The 19,723-nt window shown below is 37.4% G+C and overlaps 2 protein-coding genes across 3 annotated transcripts; both read right to left on the bottom strand.

The window, feature by feature from the left end:
- Positions 1 to 68: 68 nt before the first annotated feature.
- Positions 69 to 7,525, bottom strand: LOC132266198 (mucolipin-3-like). The gene is made up of 2 exons (XM_059767051.1): positions 2,847 to 7,525; positions 69 to 1,996 (listed from the first exon to the last, which is right to left on the bottom strand). The coding sequence occupies exons 1-2, from the start codon at positions 3,209 to 3,211 to the stop codon at positions 484 to 486; spliced, it is 1,878 nt and encodes a 625-aa protein (XP_059623034.1). The 5' UTR covers positions 3,212 to 7,525; the 3' UTR covers positions 69 to 483.
- Positions 7,526 to 8,127: 602 nt separating this feature from the next.
- LOC132255361 (guanine nucleotide-binding protein G(s) subunit alpha) lies at positions 8,128 to 19,692 on the bottom strand. 2 transcript variants are annotated; one of them, XM_059751359.1, is made up of 10 exons: positions 19,538 to 19,692; positions 16,424 to 16,808; positions 15,527 to 15,623; positions 14,218 to 14,338; positions 13,976 to 14,104; positions 13,548 to 13,727; positions 13,347 to 13,471; positions 11,934 to 12,007; positions 11,117 to 11,263; positions 8,128 to 8,550 (listed from the first exon to the last, which is right to left on the bottom strand). In XM_059751359.1, the coding sequence occupies exons 1-9, from the start codon at positions 19,543 to 19,545 to the stop codon at positions 11,117 to 11,119; spliced, it is 1,266 nt and encodes a 421-aa protein (XP_059607342.1). In that variant the 5' UTR covers positions 19,546 to 19,692; the 3' UTR covers positions 8,128 to 8,550. The 2 variants fall into 2 exon arrangements, with proteins under 2 accessions (XP_059607342.1, XP_059607343.1); XM_059751360.1 differs by having other exon boundaries at positions 19,542 to 19,692.
- Between the last annotated feature and the right edge of the window lie 31 nt (positions 19,693 to 19,723).

The raw sequence follows: 19,723 nt of genomic DNA, 5'->3' as shown, positions 1-19,723 counted from the left end.
GCTAAGCGAGTGTCAAAGTGCTAAAAAGTGAAACTGAGATTATGTCGTCTGATAAATTGATCACAGAATTAACAATGAATTGTGTACACACTTTATTTGTTAGGCATCGAACTACAAAATACATTTTTTCCGTGATTTTCCTAATATCCTTGTAATGCGCATTATTTTTTTTTAAATCTATTTACACATGCAGTTTTTCACTTCCCTCTCGAAACAGCATGGAAAAATATAAATTACAATATCTATTCGTTATTATTAATATTATTGTTACAATTCACCCTCAACCATTGCAAGTGTGCTTCTCTGCTGAGTGTAGAAGTGTTGGATTCAGCAGAGGAGCAACATCACAGTACAAATAAAGGACAAAAATGGATGATGAAGAGTGGAGAAGTTGTACAAGAGGGAAGATTGATAAATTAGAATAGGAAATACTGTAATGACGATAATTTGGATAAATAAATGTTTTTAGCAGCAAAAGAAGTGTTAGGGCTTCGGATGGAGGCTTGTGTAGCCCGTTGGTCCGTCAGACGCTGCATTGCGTCGTCTCCACTTGAAGAATCTGTACACAACGTCCAGGAAGGACTCCTCAGAGTCCTCCTCAGTCACACCAGCCGCAATGTACTCCTCCGGATTCACCGTGCCGACAAACATCTTGAGATCACTCACGGGAAAACCCTCTTTGTAGTACTTCTTGATCGTGTCGTATGCATCCATGATGACGGAAATGAAGAGCGACAGCACCACGTAAATGTAGAGACTGATGAAGGAATATAAGTAGATGCGACTGAACCACCACAGCATATTCGATTTGCCCGACATCGTGGTGAACGTGGCAAACATGTCATCGCCGTTGATCAGCGAGAAGAGACACTCCGACGTGATGGCCAGCGAGCGGAACTTGAGGTGATAGGGACCCAAAATCAGCCAGCCGCAGAACGTGAATCCCGCATAGATCAGCAGGGCGCAGAGCAGGAAACGTGAGATCTTGGGCGCCGCCCTCTTAAGCGTCAGTATCACCACATTGTAGGTCTTGAAGAAGCCCAAGTAGCGCAGCACGCCAAACCACACGAGCAGATTGCCGATGCCCAGAAGCACTGAACACGTGTTCCACTCGTCGGCAACGAAGTGTCGCCGCTGAATCTGCTCTTTGAGCGCCGAGCCGATGATCAGCAGCACGTCGTTGCAGATGATCATGATGTACCACATGTTGAGGAACTCCATGCGCCCCTCCCAGCTCAGCTCTGTGCCGAAGTGCGTGCGGAAGAACTGCACGGTGGCCACGCGCAGCAATTGCGCCCTGTACACAGCTCGCGTGCACAGCGCGAACGACGTGATGCAGATCACGATGACGAGCATGTTGAGGATGCTGCGCAGCGTGTCGTCGATGTTCGACTCCGTCGTGTACTCAATGTTGCCCTTGCAGTTGAGCCTGATCGGCTCGGCGTCCAGCGACAGGAGCATCTGGCCGTCGTGATCGCGATTGTCGAACAAAATCTGGATGTTGAATTGATAACAATCAGGCGGCGCAATGGGGCCCGCCGCCTTGAAGTTCACCGTCTTCACGGACATCTCCAGCGTGGCCTTTACCAGCGCCGAGAAGCTCACCACGACATCCTTGCTCGCCAGATACGCTTCGCTGCCGATGTCCGTGACGTTGCCCGTGAGATTCAGGCACAGCGTGTCGATCTCCGAGTTGAAGATGTAGCTCTCGTTGAAGCCGAAGATTGTGCCCTCCTTGTAGCGATACAGGCACAGGTGCATCGGCGCCATCGTGTTGTCCTCATTGGGATAGGAGTAGGGCCCGATGGCCTGGCTCAGGTTCTGGTAGCCCTCGATAGCGTAGTCGATCGTCTGGAAGAAGTCACTCTGCACGTACAGCGCGAGCGGTCCGACGCTCGGCGGATAAGATTCCACTTCCCTGGACTCGTCCCAGCCGTTGAGGAAGAGATGCGAGAACGTCACGCGGTTGTCCCACGTGTAGTTGATATGATTGTACCTGAGAAGCAGGAAATGTTTTTGTCACACATTCGGAAGACAATTTAAATCGCATCAATGATCAAAAATTACAAAGAATAGAGAGAAAAACATAATGTTTCAATAATTTGTTAACGTTTTTCACATAAAAAAAGGTTCATTCAGTGTTAAGAAATTACCGTAATTATCAAGCATTCATATGAATCCTTTACGGAATTTCCACATTGATGAGATTCCTTAAATTGCACTAGAAATTAATTCACTTTGACCTAAAGAACATTCCTTAAGGTCATCGTTTCGCATTGTAATATTTTGCTAAATCTCTTGGGAAAGGTCGTTTGTTCTTCCGAAAGATAAAAGTGAAAGAATCCAATTCAGCAAACAATTCATTCTTTGAGTTCATTGTCGTCGAATCCAAATGACGAGGAAAATGTTGAAAAAAATCATAGCATTCATTACTCAATAATAGTTGAAATTGCAAAGAAAACCATTACTTTCTTAACTCTTTGCAATTCAATAGATTCTAATACATATTCACTAATCTTTTTGGATGGTTAGTGCAATTGACACTTCTTTTAATCCTTCTTTACTTCCACTGTAATCGCAAGATTACGTAAAACCCGCGGATTGGCGAAACTAGGAATTGGTTTTTCCCATTCTTTCTGACTCATCCGCGTCTTGTCTTTTTATTTTAAGTGTATTTCTACACCAAGTTCGATCGAAAACTCGTTTTCTTGATCATCAAATATTAATAGAGAACAGAAATCAATGATAAGCTCTGATAAGATATCCAGCGCCTTATCAGAGCACTGATTGCGCTTCTCTCGAGAGCACATTTGGCATTTCTGGTCAGGGAAATCAAAGAGATGCACCTGGAATGTGCGAAGAGGCACAGCTGGATCGTCACGAGGAGTATCTTGACCACCTGCACGAAGAACTTGTAGGGGAAGCGCCTCCGCGCCTGCCACTTCTCGATGGGGTTCATGAAGAAGAACTGCAGCTTCCGCCGCATCCGCTCCTCGTTGTACGACGCCATTGGCGTGGAGCCCACGGGGCGCTCGATGTGGCCCCCGTCCACACTCACCAGCGGCACGCCGGGCACATTTTCCACGCCACTGCTGGACGTGCTCCCGGACGGGTCGCGCTGCAAGCGCCCCCGACGCTTGCCTTTGCGCACCAGCTGACTGTCGCTCTCGCAGCAGCTGTTTTCATCCTCCGGCGATGAGAGGTTGTTCATTTCCACCACATTTAATCGGTCCACCTTGATAAGACACTCAGCAGCACTTTGATCACGACCAAATTCAACAATTTCACTGAAAAACACCAGCAGACAAAAAGTTCCTTTATCACTTTGACAGCACTGCGCGCCGCGCCTCTGGCGGAAACACTGAGAAGTGTGCGCCTTCCGGAAAAAGCTCACAGCGCGCGAAATGTTTTTGAATGAATTAGAAGAGCGCTGGAATATTGATGATTTCACCTCATATCGCGACACTCTATCAGTAGTTCAAAAGCAGAAAAATCCACTCAGCCCGAAACAATCAGCTGAGTTAATGCGATAAAGTCGATAAAGTGGAGAAAGCAGTGCTGCAGATAAAAATATTATCTGTAATATTTTATCTCACAATATTATTCACTTTTTTCGTAATCGCTAATAGTAAATTCATCACTTTATTCATCGCACTAGAAGGGAAGATTTACGTGTTTGACTTAAAAAAAAAAACAAATCTCTTCTAGAAGTTTGCAGCGACGTTTATCCGATCAAATGAAATGTCAAAGAGCTTTTAATATAAATATTTTTTGTTTTTATTTTAAATACATTTTCTCTAAGATTATTACAATAATATTTTTCTTTTAATAATTATATAATTCTTTTATTATTACCAGAAATCTGTTTATTCATCATCTTCTCATTTTGACTGTGTGTCTGACTAAAATCTGGTTCAAAGGAAAAAATCTTTACCAATGTTCTTTTTTTCTTTATTTGCATTTCTACATCTGCAGTTATTCGTCATCCAAATATTTTTTCTCACTGCGCCACATTTTCAATGTTTTTTTTCTTCATTTTCTCTGGTAATGAGAGGTAAAATCAGAAACATTATCATTTTCTTCTTCCTTAAATTGTATTGGAAACTTTCGTTTTTTTTATTATTTTCATTCAAAACCAATGTCTCATTGTTAAAAAGTCAATGGATTTTTACTCTTAATTCTCTTTTCTTTTTCTCTTATGCAATTAAAAACGCATTTTCTTTGTGATTGTTCTCATCGTTCATGAAACAAAGAGACAAAAAATGTTCTATAATTTTCTTTATTTAATTTTATGCTATTTCTTCTCACAATATTCCTTCTCTTTTTTTTATACAATACAGTTATTATGGATGTGTTAGAAATTGCATTAGTAGGAATTAAAAGCTCTGTGTGAAATGTTATGAGTTTTCTCTGTTCATTCTTTAGCATTGTCTCTCATTTTTTTTCATCATCTTCTCCTGCACTTTATCTCATGGGATAAAAATTGATATTTTCCTCCTCAATAGTTTTTTTCTTCACCCACCATTTTTTTTTCCTCCTCCCTTTATTCATAGTAGAAAATAAATTAGCTCTGAAATATATGTGCCATTCCCTCATTTTGTCTCACTTTCTCACTACAAGGTATAATTTACATTTAGTCGTTCGATAATTCATTTTCTTTTACTCTCTATATTTTCTTCTTTTAAAACTAATTTCCCACCTTCCTTAATGTTTTAAACAACAGAATGTTCTTTATGTTATTTCCTTTCTTCCTTCAGTGAAAATTGTGTAAAGATTAGCAAGGGCTTCGTTCAAAAATATGCTATTTATGATCCTCTTTTCTCTACTCCTTCAAAAATGTTATGAGGTGAGAAAACAAATGTGATTCTCTTTAATTGTATCTCAAGACTCGTGTGCAATTTCAGTTTTTCACTGTTTATTAAAAATAAATGTATGTGGTTGTATTTCAATTTTCGAGAAGTGGACTTATTTTTAAGAAGTATATTTCATGTCTTTCTTTGTCTCTTAGCAACGTTATCTACTGGCATCCTCAAGTGATCTTCCACACGTTTAATTCTCTTTAACATATCTTCTATTATTTTTTTTATTTCTCTATTCTGCATAGACATTAAAAATTGCATTGAAAGTTTTCTCATTAAATAATTCCTCTTGCTCTATATATTTTTTTTCCAACAATTTCTTATGCGCACAGTTTGAAGATCACTTTGAAGGACTTCTTTAAATATACATTTATATTTTTCTGGCTGATTTTCTATATAACATTCAGAGATTCTCTAACACATTTTCCAATGAAGAAATATATTTGATACGCATAAAAAATCAATATTTTATTTAACATTGTGGATCTAGTAGATGTAAAATTCATTCTACAAATTCAAAAAGAGAGATAAAAAAAAACCTTTAACAAAACAAAAAACAACTTTCGTCTGACACTCGTCTTTGTCAACAATTTCCTTTTTTCACATCGGAAAAAGACACTCTAAGAGAGAAGAAAATTTAGAAAATGCATGGAATCTGTGCATAATTTTGTTGTTCTATTTTTAAAAGCAATTACAAATATGTCATGATAAAATTTTTGATTCTTCAAATGATTTGACGGCTTCGAAAATTTGCTGTCTTAAAACTTTCTTTTGCTACTGGAATCACTGACAAGCAATCAGAGAAGACAAACTTATGAACTTGTGCGATAATTTCTGAACACTCTCACGATTTGCTGCAGGTAATTTCGCAATGATTTCCCTCTAAATTTCCTTCTCCCTACAAAGATAAATTCTTTTATGCTGTCTCATGTCAAATTTATGCACTTGCATTTAAAACTGTAAAAACACCCAAACAAGTTTCTTCTTTTTTTTACATTTGTACCAAACTAAAAAGAAAGTCATACAGTATAACGTCAAAAATTCATTCAATAATGTAAATTTTTGTATGGATGGTTTGCTGTAAAAACTTGCAAAATATATAAAATAAAAACATCTTCACTTTACAACGTATAAATATACAAATAAAGCATGAATGAAAATTTTCTATGGTCGCTCATATTTAAAACTTTTCCATTTCCATTACTAATTTAAAAAAAAAGAATTATGTATTAATTATGTTTATATGCCACTATCACAATCAATATATATTTATATATTTATTAATAAAACTGTTTACACTCCTTTTCTTCGTCATTGTGTTGTGTTACATTTTCTTCACTTTGCGTTCCATCAAATAAACATTGTTCCATTTCACTAAACTGTGTTTTTTTTTCTTTTTCAATTCATTCTCTAAAGTTGAAACTGATTTTTGCTGCTTTAATGACTATTTCTCAATATTCTTCTGTCTGTCCTTTTTACTGTTCTTTTTATTCTATAATTAATTTAATATTTTAAATCCACCTTTTGTTGCCATTATGTTATGTATATATTTATTTATAATAGAATTATGTATTTACACACAAATATAATTTTATTATTAGTTTTACCTAAATTTCTTCATTCATTTATCAATTTTCTCCCAATTACTTTGTTTTCATCTTTTTTCTTCTTCTTCTTTAAATGTATATTGGCTATATTTTTCTGCTTTACAGATTTCTTTCACATGTTTCTCTCCATCGCTTCTATCGCTGCTAATTTTCCCTCTAAATTTTTCTCTCTTGTTATTACTATAAGTATAGTTCCTTTTGTGAAAGGAAAATGGTCACTCAGGAGAAAGTGGACAATAGAAAATGTGACGCATCAAATAAAAGACAGCATTCTCCTTCTTTTTCTGTTTGGATAAAAATCCCTTTACAAATAGCAATACAAATATGAGAAATATTTGTGCAAAATCAACGTGACTTATAGAAGAATTTCTAATGCTCATTTTATGCTCTTGTTTTACTTCTTCTTCAAAACAGAAAAAAAATTGCTTCACAGACATAACAAATATATACTTTGGAAGTCACAGGACAGAGGCTCTTCAACATTTGACTTTGGAGGTTTGTGTTGACATTGCAAATAACAGAGCTCTAAGGAGAGAAAAAAATCATTTGTAATTAGATCTATTCAATTAGATACTGTAATATTTTTTCTCTCACGCTCTTTCTCTTAATTTTCTCTAACACCTTCTATTTTCACTTCCTTTAATGCTTTGTGCTTTTTTTCATATACTGCTTTGTTTTGCCTGCTTCTTCTAAATTGGTAAATTTTCCTCGTTATTTCCACCCCTTTCTTCACATTTAAAATGAATACATTGTTGTTTTCTTTTTTTGAACAGCTGTTGCAATTACTGTATATCTTTTAGTTGCCCATTCCCTCACGCTCCCCTCCCTCTTCTTAATAATTTCGACTAATTTCAAAAAATTTCATTATCACCTAAAAAATAAATTACCATAAAATTAATATGCCGTAGATTTTTTTTCACGCTTTGCTGCATTGTTTTAAAGACTTCACTATCGCAATCTTTTTTTTTGTTTGTTTGTTTCTCTTTTCCTTCCGATCGTTTATTAATAAAAAGCAATTAAAACAAAGAATAAAGAGAATAAACTTATATACAATTATCATAATTTCACTATCAACCACAAATAACTTAAGTTTCTTCTCAACCGATGACTATTTCTTGCCGTTACACCTTGTTCTGCAAAGCTTTTCATAATTGTTGCTCTTCTTTTATCTCTTCACTTTTTCCTCCATGTAAATACAAATTTCCACAGATGTTGCACTATTATATTTTCTTCTATAATTTAATGTTACACTCTAAAGAATCCTCTTTTTTTTCTTCTTTTCACATTGTATCCCATCTAGTACACACCTCTTGTTTCTCATGTCTATTTCTCGTGTTTGAGGCTCTTTTCACTTTCATCCCGAAGAATTTATATTCCATAGTTTTATTAATTAATTACACGAATTATTAGCGTTTCTCCACTTCTCCTTTCTCTTTTTTCTTTCTCCCAGTGAATTGTTCTTCACCGCGACTTTTCCGTGCGCTTCTTTCTCCTCTTCATCATCTTTTTAAATAATTTATTTGGTTTGCAATTGATTTTCTCCCTTCGCACATGCTTCCATTTCACATTTTATTTTTATCCCTAGATTAGTTTTTTTTCTTCTTCTTCTTCTTTTCTTAAACTCACAATATTACTCTCTTTCTCATTCTTATTTTCTTCTCTTTTTTTTTAAATAATTAAATTTTTAATGTGTATTTCATACCTTATTTGGCTAGTTTCTTGTGTGTATCAATGTGTGTTCACTGTGTGCTGCTTTATGTGATTTGATTTGGTGTCTCTCATCCTCGTCATCCCTCAATCTTTGACTCCTTTTGCAACGCAATGTGAATGGTTCAATGAATTTACTTTCATACATTTCCTCCTAACTCTCCTATACTTTTGCCTCTTCTTCTCTTTGAAGACTCTATCAGATGTGATGGATGCATTTTATACCTATGAAAAATCCTCACTGCTTCTCCACACATTTCCACAAATTAGAACACTTTTTTCCTCACTTCCACCACTCTTTCTCTCACTAGTAAAAGAAAACTGTTAACATAATACAGTAGAATGGCGACGACAAAAAGTTCCGTTACTAATAAGATCTGCAAAGGAAGGAAGAAGACAAACATTAGTCAAAAGAACTTCATCTTATAGTGATCATGAAATGAATGAGACTTCTTTCCTCGTTTCCTCAATAGAAACTCATCTTCTTTGACTTGCGTCTAATGTAATTGGAATCTTTTTTTTTTTCAAAAAACCTTGATTTCTTTGTTTTCTTTAAAAATTTACCACCCTGATTTGATGTGTGTTTTCAAAAAACTTTTTTCATTCAATACAGTTTCAATCCTGACTTGTTTTCTGCTCTGTTTCCGTTTTTATTTGATACGTTTTCTTTCTGTTTCATCCATTATCTGAATTGTTTGATTTCTGTATTGTTTTTAGTTCATTTGGGCTTTGTAAAACTTATCTAATCTTGCAAATGGAATCGAGTTACATCCAAAAGAAGGTTTCTCATCAATTTCTCAATTACACCGACAACTTTCATAAACTTTAAGTTGATGAGCAGAAAATAAGTTATATTGTAAGAAGCTCTTTTATATATAAGTATATGAAAGAAATGTTATCTGTCACTTAAATACTTAAAATCTTCCAATAAAGAAATTTTCCCTTGAGTTTCATTTCTTATTCATATTTGACTGACTTGAAATCAATAGTATAGTTAAAAAGTTTCCTTCTGGCACTCAAGACTTTAACATCACGGCGAACATGGTCAAATTTATAATCTGCTACAAAAAGTATCGAAACCTAGAGAAAAACATAATGCCTAACATCAGAGCATTGAAAGCATGAAACATTGTAATATCTGCGTTTTGTCTTTACATCAGCACTTCTACGTTCACCACAATTTTCATCCGAAACCCATGATATTTTGCATTATTCATCACGCAAATACTTCTCAGGTAATCCTAAATTTGCAGTTCTGAATGTATCACTAATCAATGTGCCTTTTCGCAGAGTTCTAGCTCCGATTTATACACATTTGAAAATACATTTGATATCGCTCATTTTATGTTCTATGGAAAGGTTTCCTCATCATTCCAGAAATGTCTTTCCAAGAAACTGAATATAACTATATTTTCTACATGAATGAGTTTATCGTGCTCACAATTGGAGTTGCTAAAATCATCTTTGTCATTTATCCTTTCTTATCTACTGTATTCTTCCTATCAGAAGTCCTGAATATCTTCACGACATGATAGACACTCAATAATTTAAATTCTAATCGAAGTGTGAAGCACTTCCTTATCCAAATTTATCTGTGTTATCATGAAATTAGAGAGAAAATCCTGACATTTACATCCAGTTTTGTATTACTGTTCTTCAATTTCATTATCTTCGGCCACAGTGTAGCCTATATAACTTGCCTAGCAATATTTTATCAACTTGACGCTATTGGTTTCTGCGGCAAAGTAATTTTCTTCAATATCGAAAGCATCTTTCGCCAACTCTACACGACAAGTCAGTGCGAAATGAGCTTAAGTGATCAGAAACTCATGCTAATGCTGATGCAAGAAAAGCAAAAGCCTTTCGTACTCAAAGCTTTCGGAATGTTCAACATAAATCTAGTTATGTTTGCTCGGATAGTATAAATCACCTTTTCCTACTGCGCAATTTTATATTTTCTCGTGTAAATGCAATTAAATATAGTCTAGAATTGTCTTTTATATATCTTTAATCAGAAAATAATTTCCTATCATGGTAACGAGATTGGTGGACATCTTATGCTATTATCAGATCCAATAATATAGTTTAATCTTCTCATTAAAACAGTTCTTCAATCATTTATCCCTTAATCGCATTATTATTGGAATCTATATTATCATGCTCTGTACAGGAAACTAAGTGTTGAGCTTCGGATTTAAATAAATCAAGAGTGGTTGAAGAATGTTCACAGAATTTGCCATTAACATTTGATGATCTTTCCAAGAGCTTTTCAACAGATTTCAAATCAGATAATTAGAACTTTGAATTATGTCAAATTTCTCTTGCTTTAATATATTCCAATTTTTTCCTGAATACTTTACTTTTGAATTAGAATTCATATTCAAATTATAAATATTGTATACTTTAAATTTCACACCCAAAACGCAATTACATTTATAATGTCGTGTCAAAGCTGCGCTTTCATGCCATGAACCCAAAAAGAGATTTCTTCTTATTTCCCCCATCGATCGATTCCATAGAGTGTGACATATTGCAAGTTCAAAAGTTCACGGAGGAGAAAAAAAAGCTGTTGCACTTTTCTCTCTAACCGCGCACCCGAGCGCAAAACCGTTGATATTGAATTACATTGAAATTCGCTCTTCCGGCATTTTATATATACATTTTATTATAAAACACCCCCCAAGTTAGACAATGAAATTTCCCCGTGGCACAAAAAAGTGCTCGCGCTCTTGCACTTGAGGAAGACGCACAGCGTAAATTGAGGATAAGAGGAAAGAAGTGCAGAAGTTGGCCAGGAGGTTGAAGGGAGAAACATGTTAAGAGGATGTTCATCTTCCTCCTCCTGCAACTTGCATTTCCCCTCCCCGTCATCCACATAAGCATCATGGTACATCTCTCTTCTCTTCGGATTGCACGATTCTTTGCGCTCATCCACTTCCTTACCTATAAAAGCTCATATTGCCGGAGGTGCATTCTTTGAATGATGTCTCTGCAATCGTTAAACACTCGCCGTATATTTTCCGTGTCGACAGCGCATGTGAAATGGGGATAGCAATAGTGCTTTCCGTCGCCACTAGCAGTTGATATGCGCTAAAATAGTTTTTTTTTCACATCCGTGTCCATGACAAAAAGGAGATGGAAAAAAGGGAGGAAAGAAAACAAGACATTTGTATCAATTAGCAGATTAGCAGTCTTCACACCATTTATCTAGATTAAAAAAAAAATGTGTAAAACAAAACACCCATTCGTCTCGGGGTTTTTTTTTGTGCAAAAGAATTCTCATTTCCTGCGCTCTCTTCATGTGCAACAATCGTGACATTTCAGTCTCTGTGGCACTTGACCGAAAAAGGCGAAAGTGCATCAACACATCCCCTTTTGCACGCCCACGCATTCAGCCTTTTTCTGGAATTTTCATCCCCACCAAATGGCACACAAAATGTTATGTCCAGGGAAGCACACAATGCACAACAAGAGAGAGAGAGAGAAAGAGGGAGAGAGTGAGCGAAAATTGTAGCTTTTCATACATTATTCTCATTAATTGCTATTGCGCTCGCACTCGTGAAAAACCACCCATTTTCCTCAACATCGCACCCCAATATTATTTCAATACGACAATTTTGTAAAATACAATTCAAAATTTTTTTGTTTCCCTCAATAGCAAAAAAAAATTAACCCCAAAACTATCCATCAATCCATTCCAGAGTGTTTAATAAATTCAACTCATACCCAAGATTGATATAAAAACAACAACATTGCTTACCAAAAACTCATCTCTGATGAAATATTTGGCTCTAATTACTTCTGGCTCGTCTCCGGGCTCAGCAATTGCATCAGCTAGAAGGAAAAGTGAATTACAATCAATAATGCAATTGACTTGTATTGGAGAAAAAAACAGGTAGATTGCACACATCACTATGTTTTTCCACTCTTTCTCTCTCTCTGCCACTACCTTATCATTTTAGCTTACACCAATTTTCACTTTGCCATCATCCCACCCTGTAGTTATCTCCCTCGCCAGCATCTCTCATTTCGCACCTTTTCCTCATGTTTTTCACCTTGTTTTTTTTCTGTACCTCTCACCTATTTTCTATTTGCCCTGAAAACACACCCACCAATTGCGCACTGACCACCCACTACTGCAATATTGTGCATCGAATTCGAGCTAGAAAATAATGAATGCTGATGGAATAGCCAATACCTATATATGTATCTCTCTCGAAGTTCAAAGAGAAAATTAATTACATAGAGACATATCAAAGGACTCCCGCATGACAATTTAATTAATTTAGACAACGTGTATTTAGAAACTTTTGAAGTTGTGCATCATTAAAATATCAATATTGTGTGCAATTATGCAAGTTATTTTTATTGGAAATCTGATCTAAAGCACAAAATTTTGATCAAGACGTTACAATTGAGATCATACCGATATGAAAATGAGAAAGGAACGAGCTGAGAAACAACTAGGTATATGTATTGAAATATTTGTGCCAATTGTATTATTAACCGGAAATTCAGGCTCAATATTGTAAATAATCTTGTCATGATTCTAGTTTCCGGATTCTGATAATCATTTTTGCTCTTTGAGAACTTTCATCTCAGGAAATTAACTATGATAAAGTCTTTCGATTTGCGTTTTCATTTTAATTGTCACTCTCAAAGAGTTCATTTCATGTCAGACGAGCTAAAAACGTTAAATTGCTTCTGTCTTCCTCTTTTCATTGTTAACATTTTCCATACATTATTACCTGAATTAGAGCTTAATGCCAATAATTTTTCACCAAGAGGAAAGCAAATCTGAATGAAATCTGTATAATTCTTCAGCTAATTCACCACAAATTCAATGAAATTATAGTGCCTTTCTGCCAATGAAATCGATACTATACTTGTTCATCTGTCAAGAAATGTTGCACTGCGGTTTTACTTATTTGTTGTCCATTTGTCAATTTCAAACCTTGAATATAATATCTTATAATAAATTAATCACACCTCTTCTGCTCTGATCGACAATTCTTGATTGAAGAGTTCACTGCAAGGACTTTTCTACTCATCTCTTTTCTATTCTAACTATAGCTTTTCCTTTGACACTGCTAAATACGCCAATAGTGACGCCCCTACATTGCAAATCCACCCACTTTTTGTACAAATTCAATATGCACTTGTAAATACTCACCCGGAGTTTGATATCTGGTGAATTCTGCGAAATACTCCTGCAATTTACTTTTCCCCGCTTTAATTTTCTCTGCTAATAAATCTTGCTTATTCAAGAAGAGGATCACGGAAATTGTACGCAACCATCTACAAAGAGACAAAGAGAAAAATGCACACAAAGGGTCACAATTGGAGGTATATGAGAAAGTGGAAGTCTCTTTACCTATTATTCCAAATACTCTTAAATAAATCAAGGGACTCCCGCAGGCGATTCTGTGTTGGATCTTCACGCAGCACCATGTTGTAGCTCGAGCAGGCTGTTACGAAAATAATTGCAGTAACATCATTGAAGCACTGAATCCACTTGCGTCTCTCATCTCGCTGACCACCGACATCAAACATACTGTTAAGGAATGAGATGCATTAGAAGGACATTCACGATCAATAAATGAGAACGGGACAGCTTTTGGACAACGAGTTTTTCCCTTTTAGTCTCCTAAAGAGCGAGAGATAAAACTATAACGCCAACAAAGATGTTTCCGACATTTCAGCCACTTGAAAAATAGAGTCAAAGTCGAGAGTAACTAGAAATATCTTTCTAAAACTGTCTCGCTCTGTGGATAATCAAATCACATCAGGAGCAATACTTACTGGAAATTGACCTTATCAACTTGAAATCTTGTTTCAAAAATGCCCGAGGTCAGGACACGACACCTCAAAATATCCTGCTCTGTTGGACTATAATTCGGCTGCTTTATTACACTTACACGATCAAGAAAACTGTCGGGAGAGGGAGAGAGAGAAAAGGCATGTATGAAATATTAATTGACATGCGAAGACATATATATGCAACTGAGCACAGGCTATTGTAGAATTGAGAAAATAAACATTACTATTGAGCGCAATCGATTAGCTGATATTCATTCGAACGTTCGAATGTTTGTTGAACACCACGGTCTTTCCAGAGATGCTCTGTGTGCTCATAAAACTCTGGTGGATAGTTGAAATCCGGATCTGCAATATTAAAACAATTTACACGCTGCTTCAGTATTTTTCACTCCTCCTCCATTCGCAATCCTTATTGTTAAATGTCGTAGAGAGAGTTTTATAACATGGTGGTTTTGCAGTTTAATTATCTACAAAGGTATCTCATTTAAAATGTTTACTTGGTAAAATTCAGAGAACAATTTCATTCACTGGATGTGTGGAAAGTGCAACTTTTGCTTATGCAACAAACGCATTTAGAATCCCATCTCAATTAACTTTACTAAATGTAATTCAAACAAATATAATACAGCATAGTTCAACATTATTAATATGTATAATTAATTGTTGCCGAGTAAAACAATACCATTGAGTTCATTTTAACAACTAAATTATCAACTTCAAAGGATTTAAATGTCAAAATACTAGGCGTAAGTTCATGGCAAGTGAATAGGAAGAATCCTAGGTTAAGTGCAAAGTGAATTTTTCCCTTAATATCAACTACAGAATTTTCAATATCCTGAAATACCATCCGCTCAATTGACTCCCAAAGTGTGCAACAGATAGAGAAGTGGAAAATGTGTAATGGGAGTAAAATACAAACTACAATTCTTTCCTACGCTGTATTAAGATATCAAGTGAAAGAAAAGGTTCTCACATTTTGCAAATAAAAATCAAAACATGTGAATTTCATTGAGATATCATAAATTGCATGTAACATGTTAATTTGAGAGCTTTATGATTGAACCTCAGAGAGAGAGAAAATGCAATTACTTTATTTTTCTTAGAATGTGTACGATTTTTCCATTTTATTTTCACTAATTACAATAACTAATACTTTTCCAATTCAACCAATAACCACCACTGTAAAATGTGGGAGAAAAGGTGAAAAGTTTACACACATATTTTCCTCCCTCATCGTCTCATCAACAACAAGAGACGCGTAAATGAAAAATCATTTTTTTCTCTCTTCCTCTTTTGCTGGAAAATGTGCAATTTCCTCTTCACGTGAAAAGGATATTTTGTGTTACATACACTCTATTGATAGCCCTTTGAATTCAATTTATCCTCTTTTCCCGCACAAACACACACACACACACACACACAAATGTATCATGCACAAAAATCACCCAATTACATTTGAGGCATACTGTGCGGTGGAAAGAGTGGGAATTTCTATATAGAGAATGCAGGATATATAATAATTGTGAAATTTACTTGATGCCACATCCTGAATATAATCAACCCTTGCTTGATTCTCGGGCCTCTCTAATTGAATCGGCGGATTTAGTGTGCTCATGGCTCCGGTTATCGTCTATCAATGCACACCGCATCGCACATTGAATTTGTCGTCACAGCATCCAAGGGTGGAAAATGCAATGCGAGAAGAGAGAGAGATAGAAAAGTAGATAAAAGTGCGCTACAAAAAATCCCATTACATTTCATCATACATAAGGGAAGAACTTCAGCAATTTATCATAATACACTTTACTCTTCAATGCACTTTCCATCCCTTTTACACCAGGTAAAATCGCATTGACAGATTGTATTGGCAGCGTAATAACTCTATATGTGGAACAATGTGGAATTATAAGATTCTCAATTGGCAAATTAATTAAAGGCATTAATTAAAGACAAGAGTATACATAACTGAAAACCTTTATAGCCGATATATTAACCAAGAATATCCAGATTTCAAGATCAAAATGGAAAATTTAGATTTTAAAATTCCACGTCAAAAAGCTTTTCAAATCGCTGAAATATGGATTGAATTTATTTAGAAAACAACATTTCACAAATCTTTGTTACACCAAGAAATTATATTTAATGATCAGTGATAGCAGACAGTCAATTGTAGAATTTATTTGTACAACTACCAAATTATGAATCTTTACTTCAATACTCAAAATATAAATCTTCGTCAAGTTTCATACCATGTTGACAAAACACCTCAAATTGTGCCAAATATACCACAAATATAAATTGATTAAAGACAATCTGAGTGATAAATTGCTGAATATACACACTCCTCCCTCTTGTCAATTGACTATATTTCTCACGCTTTGAGAATAAAGGTGAAGAAAAGGGAATTATTATCATCATCACAACACTCACCAAGATGGCATCACGAATATTCTTTTTGATATCCTCAATCTTCTGCTTCCGCTCACGATCGGAAAACCCATTGGCGTCATGTAGAATTCGCATTTGCTTCACAATAGTCGACTTGCCGGACTCACCGGCGCCCAGGAGTAGGAGTCTGTGTGTCGCCCTGTACACCTGCTTGTCCTTCTGCAGTTGCTTCGTTATGGCATCACTGCGTCTCTTCTGACTCTTGGAATCCTCAGAGCCACCGGCGTCCGTTTGCTTGCTCCCCGCCGAACCGAAGCAGCCCATAGTCGTCCAGGAAGTCCACCAGCAAGAGGCCTCGTCTTCCGGTGATCTCTCGGGAGACGTCTCGCCGCCACCGCCTCCTGTTGTCTCACCGTTATGCGCCAGCCTGATGGACATTCACCCAATTGTTATTAGTCTATGCCGCGCGCGCGAACGTCTGCACAACTCGCCAGTCACACCCCAACTGCACACACACTTTCTATCTATCTTCCCAGGAGCAGCCTCAAGAAGTTATGACGGAATCTGTATGCACAGGATGTGGAAATAGAAGGATCCGGACTAGAACGGAAGATCGTCTCGCGCAGGTGGAAGTTAAAAAAAAAAAGTGAGAGCTAAAGAGGGAATTTATCTCCAAACACACAAATTGACACAATCTCGTCATATAAAATCCACACACAGCAGAGTCTCTCAACTTCATTCAATCAACTCTTCCTCTCTCTCTCACTCTCACTCACTCCACATCGCGCACTTTTATTGTACATCTATATGTATTCTCCTTCGATAACTCCACAACACTCTGTTATGGATGTGTTGCTTATATGATAATTACTCGGATTCCCGACTTTTTTCACACGGCTATCGATTTGACAGCACTCTTTTTTTTCTCTTCTTCCTCACTCGCTCCCAACATCAATTCTCATGCTGCTGAAATCTCTCATCCTCACACTCTCACACACTCACTCAATAATAATAATAATAATAATATACACAATTCGGTGTCACAAGAGAAGTGCCTCAAACAAACACGGCGGGAATCGCGAGTGGCCAGACCTGTCTCGCATCCAAGAGTGAAATTCTCCCTGGACTTTCTCGCTCTTCCTCACATCCCAGGGAATTACTTTGAGCCACGCATCCAGAAGCCTGTCCAATCGCCCAGCGTGTGGGTGGGGAAAAGTGGGAGATAATGTAGAGATAGAGTGGAGTAATTGGAATTAGAACTGCGTGAAAGAGGGACTGTATGTGATGTGGTTTGAATTTAAGGAATGGCACAAAAGGAGTGATTAACTTATTTAACACTGGACTTTTCACACAACTTTCCTGTTAGCCCTCAACAGAGACACAGAGACAGAGGATGAGAGAGGCCATTTAGTATCGCAAATTGCTCTACACTTTATCAATTACAGCATCTCTATAGTGCTTTTCCACTGAACTTTTCCCCACATACATTTAAAAAAAATACCTTTATACAGGGAAAATCTATAAAACTCAGTTTCATACAATATTAACATTGTTACAAATTTTTCCATTACACACTTTGCCTACATTGATGCCCTGGAATCCTCAAATTACCATCACCAGTTGACAGTCAGGCGCGCACTGGAAGCGCACGCTGGATGCAAATCAGCGAGAGGAAGAGGAAAATCAGGGCAAACACCCTTCACTGATAAGCTTGCATCACGCAAGCAATTGTCTATATTTAAACTCCGCATTGTAGTTAATTCTCATTTAAGTCATTGTACAGGTGATAATCATGCCATTCAAGTATTATTTTTAGAATCCTGCATCTCACATATTTTTTAACTGGAAATTTACGTGTTCACACGAATGTTCGGCTGACAATCGTATGAAATTCATACACACATCGTCAGAAGCCAGTGGACAAATTAAAGAAAATTATGTACGACTGTTATTTCTGAGAATTCCCAGTCTCTTTGATAAGAATCTTTCAGGAATAAAATGAAATATTTATGTATTTCCCACTCGGCTACCCTTAAAACACGCGCCACATACAAAACATTATTCCTTGAACACCAAAATCCAGAGGGCCAGACTATGATATCACAGAGCTTATTATCATTGTTGTGCATTATAAGATAATCAGCATGTGGAGATAAAAAAAATTTGCAACAAAGTAAAATAGTGTGTTTCCTTAATCGCTTCGTCACAGATTGATTTTCCTGCTTTGCATAAATTTGCTTATTTGGGTGAAAACCCTATGAGTGCGATATGGGCTTGCTTTGGAATGCTGGAGTGAAATCCTGTGCGGTTGCATTTGGGAGGTTTTTGGGGGTTGTGAGAGAGTGAGTGCGAGCTTGCTGCACCAGAATGTGCATCGAGTTGGGGTGGTTTGTGTGTGGGTGGGCGGGCGGCTGATGTGCCACAAGACATATTGGCCACAGGCGCTGCGGGGGTCCGGGCACTGTGGGACCGAGACGGCGGTTGCCGGAGTGGGAGAGACAGGAAGAGAGATGCGATGTGTCGTCTGCTCGGATCTTTAATCCGACTATTCACACACTCTTGGCCACAGCCTTTTTTCCTACACTCTTCTATCCTCTGGCCTGTTCTCTTCTACAATATATAGAATATTGAAATTAATAATAAAAAAAATACCGACACATTTGTGGGGTAAAAATAGACGAGAATGTGTGTCTCCCGAGTTCAAATATAGCCTCCACACAGAGGAATATTAATTTTAGGCCCGCGCTGGGTCGACACGGGGCGGAGGCCTGGAGACCTCCGGCACGGCGCCTCCCGGAACACTTGGGGCACACACACACACACTCGCAAACGCCGCACAACGGAATTTCCATCCACTTTTCTCACACCTCCACCGATGTGTGCGGAGTCCGGGAAATTTCCCCTCTGCTCGGCTCGCGCCCGCCTCTGCGCGCGCCCCCCTCGTGCCACACGCTCGGCCACTGCCTCCCGGACGGGGTGCACCGTCAGCCCACCTGACCGGGTGCGGAGGAGGCCCGCGAAAAGGCCCGCGAGAGCTTTTTTTCTCCACTCGCGAGTGAGGGAGACACAAAGATGGTGGCCCCACAGAAGTCACACAAGAGCACTCCAATCAACCGCAGGAAGGTATTGCAACGCTCAGCATACACACCAATTTACCTACGCATAAAACAGTAGCACACACTATTTACTGATGCGTCTCACTCGCGGGCGATAACATCAATGACACCCAACAGTGTCCCTTTTGCAAACTTTTTGGAACTTCTTGCGGGAACGCAAAATTCACGGAGAAACGCGAAAATGGCTACACGCAGTGCTGCCAACAGACACTTTTTTTCAATCGTC

The sequence above is a fragment of the Phlebotomus argentipes genome, unplaced genomic scaffold (assembly GCF_947086385.1).
Source record: "Phlebotomus argentipes unplaced genomic scaffold, Phlebotomus argentipes genome assembly contig_5, whole genome shotgun sequence".
In the NCBI taxonomy this organism is placed as follows: Eukaryota; Metazoa; Arthropoda; class Insecta; order Diptera; family Psychodidae; genus Phlebotomus; species Phlebotomus argentipes.
The sequence above is the reverse complement of the archived record's forward strand: the minus strand, read 5'-3'. Positions and strand labels throughout refer to the sequence as shown.